The 13,541-nt window shown below is 36.7% G+C and overlaps 1 protein-coding gene and 1 long non-coding RNA gene across 2 annotated transcripts in view; one reads left to right on the top strand and one right to left on the bottom strand.

Moving 5' to 3' along the window:
* The window catches only part of LOC136796327 (uncharacterized), a 22,706-nt gene extending 16,603 nt beyond the window's left edge, over window positions 1–6,103 (top strand). The window contains exon 3 of the long non-coding RNA XR_010844031.1: window positions 5,932–6,103. This is a non-coding gene — a long non-coding RNA (uncharacterized lncRNA). The remainder of the gene's footprint in view (window positions 1–5,931) is intronic.
* A 192-nt stretch (window positions 6,104–6,295) lies between these two features.
* The window catches only part of LOC106688955 (uncharacterized), a 9,685-nt gene continuing 2,439 nt past the window's right edge, over window positions 6,296–13,541 (bottom strand). The window contains exons 4-7 of the mRNA XM_067049784.1: window positions 11,711–11,785; window positions 7,171–7,263; window positions 6,995–7,062; window positions 6,296–6,358 (exon numbers count right to left, since the gene is read on the bottom strand). Of these exons, the coding sequence (XP_066905885.1) occupies window positions 7,021–7,062; window positions 7,171–7,263; window positions 11,711–11,785 (210 nt within the window). The 3' untranslated portion in view covers window positions 6,296–6,358; window positions 6,995–7,020. The remainder of the gene's footprint in view (window positions 6,359–6,994; window positions 7,063–7,170; window positions 7,264–11,710; window positions 11,786–13,541) is intronic.

Below are 13,541 nucleotides of genomic sequence, written 5' to 3'. Positions count from 1 at the left end.
CTCTCATCTTTTCTTTGGTCAGATTAAACTGTCCTAACAGCGTGGCTGCGTACTGTCCGTTAGACTGCCCGATCTTTCTCCTCTCCCGCAGCATGTAGAAAATGTCTTCCTCTGGGGACCATCTGCCTCCTCCATAGGCCTTCTTTAATCTTTCCTTCACTACTGGCCATGCTGTTTCCTCGTCTGCCTGAATATGGTTCAAAATACTTCGCTTGATCCGGCATATGAGTGCTGCCTTGAGGGAAATCGCGTCATTTTTGTCCAGAAACTCCTCTGAGACCTTGGCTGCCAACCTCATGATGCAATCTCCAGCTTTAATGAAGTGATTTACCTCACCAATTTCGCCTGAGAACCGCTCCAAGTCTGAGATAGCTTTTCTAATATCCTGAGAGGTTACTGCTCTCACTTTCATTTTAGCCAACATATTGGCGTGAGCAGCCGCGAGAGTGGTCTCTAGTAGTGAAGGAAGCGCTGGAACCACCGCCGGGACTGCCGGGACAGTCGGAACTCCAGGAGCCGGTAGCGCCACCGGGATCTGTAGAACTGGCTGCCTCAATGCGGGCTGTGGTTGTGCTTGACCATCACCATTAACCATCTTGGTCAGTAAAACAAAATGTCATTTTAGGCGAAGTTTAGATGAAGGAGGTGAAAGAAAAAAAATTATTGGATGGTAGAACAGTTAAAAAAAAATGTTCAATCGGTGAAGTTTTTATAAAAAAGATTTTAATTTAAAAAAATTAAGATTTAGAAGAAGAGAAAAAAAAAATCTTCATTCGATGAAAAATATTCAATCAGTATCCGGGTCTCGGCACCACTTGCGAGCACTTGGACTTGAAGAAAAAAGGGAAGAGGGAACAAAATTAAACTGCAAGCTAACTAGAAAGATACTGGTTTATTATCATGCGCTCAGACAGCATATTCGGGAAGAGTTAGATAAACTAAAAAAACAGGGTATCATCGTAGATAGTACCTCCCCATACAATAGCCCCCTATGGGCGGTGCGAAGAAGGGCACACCTGGAGACAATGGAGAAAAATATAGGGTAGTAATTGATTACCGGGGCCTTAATGAGAACACTGTAGACGAGAGATACCCGATACCGCAACTAGAAGATATCTTAGATAGACTGGGTGGGGCAACGATCTTTAGTACTTTAGATCTGAAGGCCGGCTACCACCAAATCAAAGATGCAACTGGAAGATCAGCAAAAGACAGCTTTTATATTCTAAAGCGGGCATTATGAATTTACGAGGATGCCATTCAGACTGAAGAATGGGCCAATTACGTTCTAACGATTGATGGACGAATTCTTACGGGGAATCGACGAGTCCATGTGCCAGATATACATGGACGACCTGATCGTTTTTAGCAAAACGGAGGAAGAACATGTATCCCACTTGCGCAAGGTGTTTGAACAGATCCGGAAATTTGGGTTAATGTTATCTTGCGAAAAAATTTAGGACACACAATATCGGAACAGGGAGTCAGGCCAGACGCAAATAAGGTAAAAGCGATCAGGAAAATGGCGATTCCAACGGTTGTTAAGGGGATCAGGAGATTGTTGGGCGCTCTGAATTACTATAGACGATTGGTACCGGCGATGGCCAGGTATCTAGTACCCATCAACAACCTTCTGAAAAAGGGAAATAGGGTGCAGATGACGCCCGATATGGTGGAAAACATTAGAAAATGCATGGAGGCGCTTCAGAAGAAACCGGTGTTGGCATTCTAGGACTTTGAACGTACATTTATCATCACCACGGACACAAGTGAGTACGCGTTGGGGGCGTTACTGTCGCAGGATTGCGATAGTGGAGAGCGACCGTTGGCGTACGCTAGCAGGCGGTTAACAGATGCAGAGATATGATACAGCGCGCTTGAGCGAGAACTGTTAGGTATTGTGTGGGCGGTAGAACATTTTCGCCCCTATGTTTTCGGGAGGAAATTCCAGGTAACGACCATGAGCCATCATCCGAGAATGAAAGCTCCACTCAGGGAAGACCAACTCAGATGGAAGAGCTAGAGGAGGTGGTGAACGATAAATCACAATAAATAATTTTGAGACAAGAACTTCCGGATCCATGAAGATGGACTTCGCTAAATACGGAAAGACCTCGATCACCACTATTTGGTCGGCACCTGGTGTCAGGAATGATGAAATCTGCCGAGTGCTGAAAGATGCATCCAAACCGGGGCGAACATACCATCTTTACGTCGGGAATGGAGTTGTTTGGGAGAAGATAAAACGCCTCTGGAGATAGGAGAAATTCGGAATGGATCGAAACTTCGTTCGTTGCCTAATAATGGTGGAAACCGTTCAGGACAGATATTAACAGAGGGAGGTCACCTTGGCATACAACCAGGGGAAGACCAATCACCGAGGCTTGAATGAGACCTACCAAGCCCTGCGGCGGAAATATTTCTGGTGGAATATGCGGAAAATGATTCAGGAGATAATCGGGAACTATGAGGTGTGCCTCACCACCAAATACGACTGACAACCACCCAAGGCGACATAAGAGGAGACACCGACGGCAAACATACTGTTAGTCGAATTACAAATCGACACTTTCACCTGGAGGGGCTACAAGTGGGTTACAATGATTGACCTCTTTAGCAAAGTGGCCATGGCACATCAGATTCGAGAAAGATCGACCGAGGCGGTATTGGGAGCGTTGCGTTTATGTTTCCAGTTCTATGGAGTACCGGAAAGGATATCGTCTGATTCGGGACGGGAGTTCGATAACACCAACGTCAGAGAAGAAATGAGGGCTTTGGATGTAAGGTGTAGTAACACCCCAGGACACCCTAAGAGCAGGGGGGTATAGAGAGGCTCCACGGTACGTTAAGCGATCACTTGCGGGTGTACCAGATAGATAAGGGCCTGGAACCTGACGAGGCTATGATAAGAGCTATATCAGCCTATAACCACTCCGTGCATACGGTATCGGGATTCGCTCCAGTCGAAATTTTGTTCGGACTTAGAGGGCGCAAACGCGATTATAGAAACACGGTGATTGACGGAGAGGAGATCGTCGGTAACAGGATAGCTCTGAGAAAAACGTGGGACAAGTTGAGAGAGAGAATCGAAAAGGAGAAAGCCAAACGCGTGGCGCGACATAACGATAATGTACGTGACATTGAGGGGGAAATTGGTATAGGAACAGTGGTTTACCGTAGATTGAGCTCTAACAGGGGTAAGGAGCCGCAAAGCTATGAGGGGCCATTCAGGGTGATTACAATTAGAGAGCATAATATAGTAACAATAGAGAGTATTTAAGAACCAAAAAAACGAAGGACGGTCCACATAGAACAACTCAAGTTCCCCATAATGAATAATCAATAGGATCTGGAGTTTTCTCATCTATGTAAAAGTTTTTTTTTTTTTGCATACAAAAGTTTTATCGTTTATGTTTCAATAGTTCAAGTGTTAATTTTAGTTGATGAAAAGTTTATTTTTTTACTTTTCGGTTTTTGTGGATACGTTAGTTTGTCTTTAGATTTTTTTGTGTTTTTTTGCGGTTATCTTTTTGAAGTTTATGAGGCATGTTCATAAACAGGTAGGGAGGAGTTATGGTTGGACAAGGCCTGTATACAACACTAATCCTAACTCCACGTGTAAATAACCCTCAATAATGTCTATAAGGAGCATCACAGAGATAATAAACCAGTATCTTTCTAATAAGCGCACGGTTAAATTCTCTTCCCTCTTTTCCTTTTTCTTCAAGTCTTTCAGTCCAAGAGTGAGAGAGAGCATTAGTACAGAGAGTATGACTCAGTATTAACTGTGACTGCGTCATTTCTCGCCCGATTTTCCTTCTTTTTTTTTTAAGTTCTATTACGTTATACAACTTGATACGTTATACAACTATCCGTATGATTCCAGCATTTTCGGATAGGGATGTTGGGCGAAGAGGCAAAGGAGGTAGAATATATAGGAAAATGCAGATCAAGACATAGATAAACATTGTTCTTGTGACTTTAGATCTTTATATTAGTAAATACTGCAATGAGGCCAACTTAAATAATAATATTGGAATATAGATAATTCAAAGAGATATTATGTGAAGGTCAAACGTACTCAAGTCCGGTACGAAATCTTGAATGATGTAGATACATTTTTTTTTTAATAATCAGGAAAATTTTATCGAGATAGGGATTCCGTCACACACTCCCCTGTTTTCAATTATATTTCTTATATGAACACAATAATTTAGTAAGCAATACCATGTTAAGATCGTAGATCCCAAACCTCTGGTTTACTTCACTATTATTTTTAGCCTTCCATATACTACTCTATTAATGAAATATATGATAGTGGTCCTGGAACAAATGTCCATACAGAACTGATAAATTCTAGAAATTTCCGATGGATGCAATTTGCAAAACGTAAAGTCAAAACGATCCCAAAGAACTAGTAATGTCTAGCTCTTAGCAATCTCATTAGGGACAAAAGAATTATCATTCATTTTTCTGCTATCCCATCAAGAAGAATGTGGAAAGCAAAGGAAAAAAAACATGAAACAAAATATAGTAGTTTATTTCAACATATATTACTATGTTATGAATTCCGATAATATGTCTTTAATCTTTTTAAATAAAATTGACCTACCTTAGCCGCCACAAGACTCACTCCTATAATGCAGAGAAATAGTAATACATTCATAGTGCTGATACTAGTTGAGGGATTGATACCGGAATTATTGGCAGCCCTGTATTTATATCACTGAAATCAGTGGAAGGGCTAAGGAATAAATAATTCATTGACTCGTCAGAGTTATTAGCAATATTCTTATTCATTTGAGTGAAATCTACGATTATCAAGAATATAAAATTTAATATACATTTCATTATTGTGTTGGTCTGGTGGATGTTGAGCGAGATACGGACGAACTAAGAGGACGAATAAAATTGTATTGGGTTGCGAGAAGGAAAATGGCGTAATAGCCTGTGGCGTAGGGGAAAAAAATACATTTCATTATTCTGATTATTTTTTTTAAATTCTAAAAATATAACAATTTAATGTATATTAATAATATAACTTAAATTATTTATTGAATGAGGAACAATATGATGTATGTACTTATTATTATTACACAATGAAGATGTTAAAGAGCGGCTAATGTTATAAACTATATCATTATTTCTTGAGGCTGTCTTGAAAACAATGATGCTGAGATTTGTCCTAGCTGGCTGATTTGGGAATACATGAAATTGTCTTTTCTTATTTTCCTTGACTAATTCATGTATATCTAATTTGTCTAAACTGAAAAGGCCAACTAGCGTAAAGTAACCATATAATGTTATTATTTTACCATTATATTTTATCTCTAACATATTGTGAATAAATTCTCACGGAGACACCAACATCTTACCCTTCCTTTTGTACTGGACTTTCTTTTCTACCTATTTCAATTTCATTGGTTCTCTCCCTTCTCCTTTTCACAACTTAGCTCCTTGGGCATGAGGCCCCTCCTAAACAATACACCTTACCTGTCCTGCAATAAGTCTTCTTCTGTATGGGTAATCCTTGATATTGTTGATTCATTTATTGCTCCCTCAAAACCTCGCCTAATTAACTAGACAAATATGATTGGACGAATTTCCTCTCTTCCGGCCTACGATACCTACCACCTTCCTTATATGTATTCATATGAAGCTCTCTGAACCAGAGTGTGGGCATTCCTAGACATAAAATGACTCTTAAAGCTAAAGTCCTTTTTGTCTGGCGACTAAAGCCTAATAATGGGACATGACGGCCGTAGGAGTTGATGGGTATGTCCCAGAGAGCTCGGGTTGGAACGTTGTAGGTTCGATTCCCACTTGGGGCAGATAAAATTTATTTTTCGATGGTCTCATAAAATGAATCTTGACATTTCTATCTTAGTTAGTAACAGTCTAAAGTGAGATATAATGAATAATTTTTTCCAGGAAATACACAAAGCAATTTGAATAAATTATCCATTGATAATGGGCAAACATTTTTATTGGTCTCTTGAATTGCAGAGTTTATCATTGATAATTTCAGCAATAGAGAGTGTGATGAAATCAGTGATTGAGAAATGAATCTTCAAAGAAACTTTATTTTTTCAAGAAATTAATATTTGAGATATTGTGCATTAACAATAAAAGTTTTACATTTACTTATCCTTATGCATGTACACACTAAAATAATCATGATGATGATAATTAATACAAAAAAAAGAATATGATTACACAAGTTTTCCTTATTATATATTTCACATATAGACAAATTAAAGTGAAGAATAAAAAATATATATATGAAAGATCGATAAATAAACGAATGTCCTCCAAACCTCCCACTCTTTGCTCCACCATGGCACATTTTTTGGACTAACTAAAAAAAAAAAAAGAAGGGTTTTGATAGGATTGAAGGAATGAAAGTAATTCATCTAAAATTATCTCAACACTTATTCCTAGTATTTATTATATTCATAAAATATCAATGTTAACGTTATTTATAATAATAATTTCAACTAAAATTATTAAAAATTAAAAAAAAATTCACAACCACCGGACTGTATATACAACTATACATTTCATATATAAGAAATGGGAGAGTAACACAAAATAAAAATACAAAACATAAATGTATTATAAATAGAACAAAATAAACGAGTATTTACAAACCACTCTCTTTACTCTGCAAGGAAAAACTATTAGATCTGAGCTTACGGTAAAAGGAGTCATATAACTTAAAGAACTGAAAGGAAGTTTAAAGTTATAATGATAATGTTGTTACATCATCTAATGAGTAACTACTATTCATATAGATCATGTTCTTTCTAGCTAAAAATGCTATTATGGAAGATTTTTTTTTAATACTATATTCTGTTATTTTTTTAAGTAACTTTTTCATAGACCCAAAGAACATTATATATTTTTTATAGATAAAATAACATTAACTAATTATATAAAATACAGTCTGTTAATTTACAAATAATATTACTGTGAAGGTTGTCCTTGAACTTACCGTTTTAACAAATTCCTACTAACACCTCAAACCAGCAGGAGAAATAAGTTTGCCGTTTTCTCCGTTGTCTTGAAAAAATAACAAAGGAAATGGAATAGTAGTGATGTAGATTAATGTAAATGTAAATACCTGATATGTATATATAAGCTGAATTAAATTTATGAAAATTAATATACCTGTTTACAATTTTCCGGAAGGTGATTGATGTCACCAACATTTTTTTCGTCCTTAGGATGAATTTGTCTTGCCACTCTCCGTATATCACTCTTCTAAAATAAAACATTATGTTTCTTTAAATAAGAGAATGATCACAAAGAAGGGAGTAAATGATTTAAGACTAATTACAGATAAGTTTGAAATTTATAAACACTGCACTAATTAAAGCATTAGATTACAACCATGTAAATTAACATATCAACCAAAATGGGAAATTACTTACTAAACTTACATATAAGTACATAACAAGTATTAAAAAAAACTATTAAGGAAAGTAACTTAAAAGAGAAATTTTAAAAATGTAAAAAAAGAAATATATCTTATTCTAACTGAATTATATTTTTAAAAAAATAATTACATTTTCCATTTTTTAAATATATCAAAAAACCTAAAATATCCTCGGGATCAAATGGTCAACAAAAGAAAAAAACTCGGCAACCCCAGGCTTAAATTTAACCGAGGATATTGGAATGTCCTGTCTCTCTACAGACTCAGAGCAATAAAATTGCTCCTAGCGCAGATTGAAAAGTACCATCTGGACATAACTGCTATCCAGGAAACCCGGTCGATATTTTAGAGCATTATTGAGAGGAGATGTCACACTATTTACTACAGCTGCAGCGAAAGATCCCATGAATATGGTACAGGATTCATTATCAAGGAAAGATACAGACAATAGGTGATAGGGTTTAGAGCCGTAAGTCCTAGAATATGCGTGATAAGGATTCAAGGAACATTCTACGATTATTCCATTCAAAGTGTACATGCCCCCACGGAAGCCTCGGAAGATGGAGACAAAGAAGCCTTCTACGAACTCTTGGAGAGAACTGTGGATGCCTCCTCACAATATGATACCAAAATCATTTCAGGTGACTTTAATGCAAAGGTGGGCAAAGAATCAATATTTCAGCCAACTATCGGTCGACATAGTATGCACGAGCTAAGCAATGACAATAGAGTAGGACTTGTTAATTCTGCTAATTCTCAGGACCTTAGTACTAGAAGTACCCTCTTCCCCCATACGAAAATCCACAAAGGAACATGGAAAACATCTGCAGGTCAACACTTAATCAGATTGATCATATCCTTATTGACAGAAGGCATATTTCAAACCTCCGCAATGTGAGGGTTTTCAGAGGAGTAAATGTGGACTCCGATCACTTTCTAAGTATCGCATATGTCTATGCACGAATAGCGCTTTAGAAAAAAAATACACCAGGATAGAAGCCTAACCAATACACCATCAAGAAGCTTAAGGATCCAATAGTTCTCGATCGATATGAGTCAGAGCTAGATAGGTGTATTCAAGAAGTTGAAGCGGTGGAAAATGATATAGACTACATATAGGCTAAATACTCAGAGGTTATATCAGACACAGCTACTAAACTGCTAGGACTACCAGAGAAGGACTTGAGATCCCCGTGGTTCGACAAGAAATGTGAGAAGACAACAAGCACGAAGAATGAATCACACCAAGCCATGATTCAGCGAGAGACGAGGAGGAATGCTGAAGTTTACAGGCAAAAGGGGCGAATGGATAAACATCTCCGCCAGTATAAAAAAAGACAGTGGGAGAAAAGTGAATTGGAAAAGACTGAACTCCTTACCGGACATAAACAGTAAAGAGAGTTCTTCAAAGCAGTCAATAGAAATAGAAAACCTTTTTTGAAACCAAATCCACCTACTGCCTCAATGAGGACGGAAAGATGCTTACAAACATGGTGGATATACTCGCAGAGTGGAAGAGACATTTCTCCCAACTTCTCAACAAAGATCTCCTGGAGGATGATGATGAGGAGAGTCTCCATGAATATACCCCTAGTGATCAATGTATGGAACCACTTGATGAAGAGGAGATTTTGGATTTACTGACCAGGCTTCAAAGTAATAGGCCGCCGGGCGCAGACTAATTTCCCGCTCAACTACTTAAATCTGGAGGAAGCGAGCTGATGAAAATACTCCAGAATATTTTCATTCAGATTTGGAGAGATGAACTAATGGCAGTAGCTTGGAATAAGTCCATAATCTGTCCAATCCATAAAGAGGGTAATGGGATGGTCTGTGACAATTACAGAGGTATCTTCTCACTCTCTAGTGCATATAAATTGGTGTCCAACATCCTCTTTCAGCGCCTACTCCCCTTTGCAAAAAAGAGCTTAGGTACGGACCTAGTGTGGATTTCGGAATGGACGATCCACAATTGACCAAATATTTTGCTTACGCATCATGCTTGAGAAAGGACGCGAATACGGTATTAAAACGCACCACCTATTTGTTGACTTCAAAGCAGCATATGACACCATTCATAGGGGACAGTTGTACAAGGCAATAAGAGAATTCAGCATCCCTGAGAAGTTAATTAGAATGGTTAAACTAACCATGAGAGAGGTGATATGCATGGTGCAAATTGGGGGAACAAGATTTGATGAATTTGTATCAGGAAAAGGACTAAGGCAGGGGGATGTATTGGCCTGCTTAGCTCTTGAAAAGGCCATTAGAGAATCTGGAATTCAAGTGGGCGGAACAATATTCAGCAGAACAATACAGCTTCTTGCTTACGCTGATGACATTGACATTGCTGGAAGATCTTTCCAAGCTGTCTCTGATGGATTTATGAAATTGACTGAAGCAGCACGAAAAATGGGGCTTGAATTGAATGCAGAAAAGACCAAATACATGATCACAGAGGAAATCCCCAGGCCCGGTGAAGAAATCAGGATCGGAGAATATACTTTTAGAAAAATCCTCGAGTGTGTGTATCTTGGATTGCTCATGACCCAAGATAATGTTGTGGACTCCGAAATTATAAGAAGAGTCAAATGTGCCAACCGCTGTTATTGTAGTCTCAGTCCCTATTTTAGGACACCAAAATCTATCTGTATAAAATAATTATTCGACCAATTCTTCTGTATGGCTCGGAAACGTGGACTATCTCCAAGGCTGGTGAGAAAAACTTGGTCTTGGGGGGGGGGGGGAAGATTCTCCGTAAAATATTTGGGCTGCCGAGGTTGACCAGATAAGGAGACGTCTAACAAGCCAAGAGCTCAAAGTTTTATATAAGGAACCAGACGTTGTCCAGTTTGTGAGGTTCAGTAGATTGAGGATAGCTCAAATGGTTCTCGGGACTCAGGATAGGTCTCGGATGGCTGAGAGTGATGTGCCAAGTAAAATGGTGACCGAGGTAATACATGGAGCAAGACGCAGGGGAAAACCACGCCTTCGAAGGAGTGATGGTGTGAGAGGTGGTGCTAGGACCATGATGGGAGTGAGGAACTGGATGGCGGCCACACAAGATCGTAATGATTGGTGGAGGTTGATGGAGGAGGCCAGTACTCGACATCGAGTTGTGGAGCCAAAATAATAATAATAATAATTCCATTTTTCGATTTTTTTTTTAAATATTTATTTATTGCTATTTACAACTGTACATTATAATACATTTAGTAAATCTGAGCTAAGTCAAATTGGAGTGTTACAGGCGTGTAGAGAAACTGCCCATTGGTAGCACTCTAATGACATTTTACATTAGCTGGTCTCGTGGCCATCTTATTTTCAGGCGCCTAAGAGGATTGTCAGGAATGGAAGAGGATGCAAGATTAGATACTAGGGGGTTTGAGTGGTTAGAGAGTTTATAATGGTAGGTGTGATATCTGGTTAGGGCTAGATCGGTTACGTAGGGAACATTAAGGTCTTTATGTATGATTTAAAGTAAGGAGCATTGAATATTTTACGAAGGATTTTGGATTGTAAGGATTGAATACGAGAGGACTTCGAAGGTTTAATGGAGCCCCAAAGTTCAACTCCATATGTCCAGATTGGCCTTATTACAGTCATGTAAACCAGTCTTTTGTAATGTGTTGGAAGTTTAGACCGTTTGTCTAGTAAGTGCTGTAATAGTCGGAATCTGCGTGGTTTCCTTTCGAACTCTAAGGGATGAATTTGCCTGACCACTCACTCTCTCACTCACTCTTTCCCATTTTTTTTAAAATAAAAACATTATAAAATTTCTAAAAATAATAGTAAGATTACAAAGAGGGGAGAAAATGATTTAAAATTAATGACTGGTATATTACAGATATTATTAAAGTCTTATTTTTATCCAAAATGGACCAATAAAGCATTATGGCTCTAAAGATCCTGATCTCAAAACTATATTACTGATGAGTTTATAAACATTATATTGCATAGTTGTTCAATTAATTACTGTATAACAGACCGATTTATGACTCAAGGGATCAAGATATCTAATTGAGAGTATTAATGAATTAATGATAACTTATAAGAACTGTTCAATTTCTTCGATTTTGCGAAGAACAACTAGAAGACTACCATCTTGTCGATTAATTAATCAAGTTAAAAAAGAACTTGCTAATCCAATTTATAAGCACATAAATATATTTTTAAAAACTCACTACAAGTGTGTCTTTTAGAGAAATTTCAAAAACGTCGAAAACAAGAAATATATTTAGTTCTGGATCATGTCTGAGAAAACTAATTTACCTGTTTCAGAATATATGGCTGGTAACCATTTTCAATGAGATTATTTCCGTTTCCTCCGTACTCTATACCATTTCCCTGAAATAGAATGCTTTATTTCATTTTTGAAATAAAAGTTAGATTAAAAAAAATGGAATAAATAATCTAAAATTTCCGAGAAATTTCAAAAATGGTTGAAATTAATGAATAACGGACCAATTAATAATTCAAGTTGCCAAGAACTCAAATCGTGAGTATATTAATGAAATAAAAATACTTTGATTAAAAAAATGAGATTTCAAAAACATAGAAAATGAGAAATATATTTCTTACTGGATTGTATGTAACAAAATTTATTTACCTTTTCCAAAATAAATGGCTGGTATCCATTCTCATCTACATTATGTCCATTACCTCTATTCCCCGGAAATATAATGTATTCTTATATTTCAACAATAAAATTGTGATGAAAAAGAAAAATGAGAAAACATAATCGAAAATTACTGGGATATTACAAAAACCAATGAAATTAATAAATAACAGACCTATTTATGACTCAAGGGATCAAGATATCTAATTGTGAGTATTAATGAATTAATGCTAACTTATATTGAACAGTTGTTCGATTTTGTGAAGAACAACTAGAAGACCACCATCTTGTCGATTTATATATCAACCAAGCTGGAAAAGAACTTGCTAATCCAATTTATAACCACCTAATTAGTAGTGGAAGAATGTTCATTTATGAGTAATTTGTGGCCTACATCCCTTAAAAAACGTCCCAATATCCTTGATATATTTGTTACTTCCCAAATACCCACATCACAATCCACAATTCAATCTTTAGATGACCACTCTTCAGATCATAGCCCGGTTCTACTTCACATCCATTCTAATCCTATTCCTAGACCCTCTCCCCCTTCAATGGTTACAGGACAGGTAAACTGGAAAAATTTTCGGACTGATCTTGAAAACGTACTTGACTTAAAAATTCCACTAAAAACAAAAGAACAGATCGACTCTGCTATCGAAATACCTTCTAGATCGATAGGAACTACTATCATTTACAATACTTCACCAATTAACATAAAAGGTTTTAGAGAAGACAACTTACCTCGTCACATACAAGCATTATTAACAGAAAAACACCGGGCAAGTGCGAGGTAGCACAGAACAAGACACCCCTCGGACAAAACTCATTACAATACATTAACTAACAGACTCAAATTCTAGAAATAAAGGTACGATTACAAAGAAGGAAAAATATAATATAAAATAAATTACTGGATTATTACAGAAGTGTTTGAAATTGATAATAATGAACCAGTTTAGGTTGTTCTGGTCCAAATCTTAAATTCTGAGTATTGATGAATTAATGTTAAATTATATCCAATTTCGTGAAGTAATTCTATAAGACTGCCATCATGTTAATCAATGAATTAATAAAGTATAAAGGAAAATAACTTTCTTATCCAATTAATGACATCATAAAAAGTATTGAAAAAAGAAACTAACCAAGTCTCTGTAAGAGAAATTTCAGAAACGTAGAAAAAACATATATATTTCATATTGGAATATATGTATATATATATTAATTAATTAATAACCTTACCTGATTAACAATTTTCAGAGGGGGGGGGGTGATTGTCACCGAGATTTCTCTAAAATAAAAACCATTATTATATTTTTAGAAATAAAGGTACGATCACAAAGAGGGGAAAATATAATATAAAATAAATTACTAGAGTATTACTAGTATTATTAGAAGTGTTTGAGATTGATAATAATGGACCAGTTTTTGGCTCAACAGGTCCATATCTTAAATTTTGTGTATTGGTGAATTAATGTGAAATTA

This window comes from Halyomorpha halys, unplaced genomic scaffold (assembly GCF_000696795.3).
Source record: "Halyomorpha halys isolate HHAL.00 unplaced genomic scaffold, Hhal_1.1 Scaffold1242.1, whole genome shotgun sequence".
Lineage (NCBI taxonomy): Eukaryota > Metazoa > Arthropoda > Insecta > Hemiptera > Pentatomidae > Halyomorpha > Halyomorpha halys.
The sequence above is the reverse complement of the archived record's forward strand: the minus strand, read 5'-3'. Positions and strand labels throughout refer to the sequence as shown.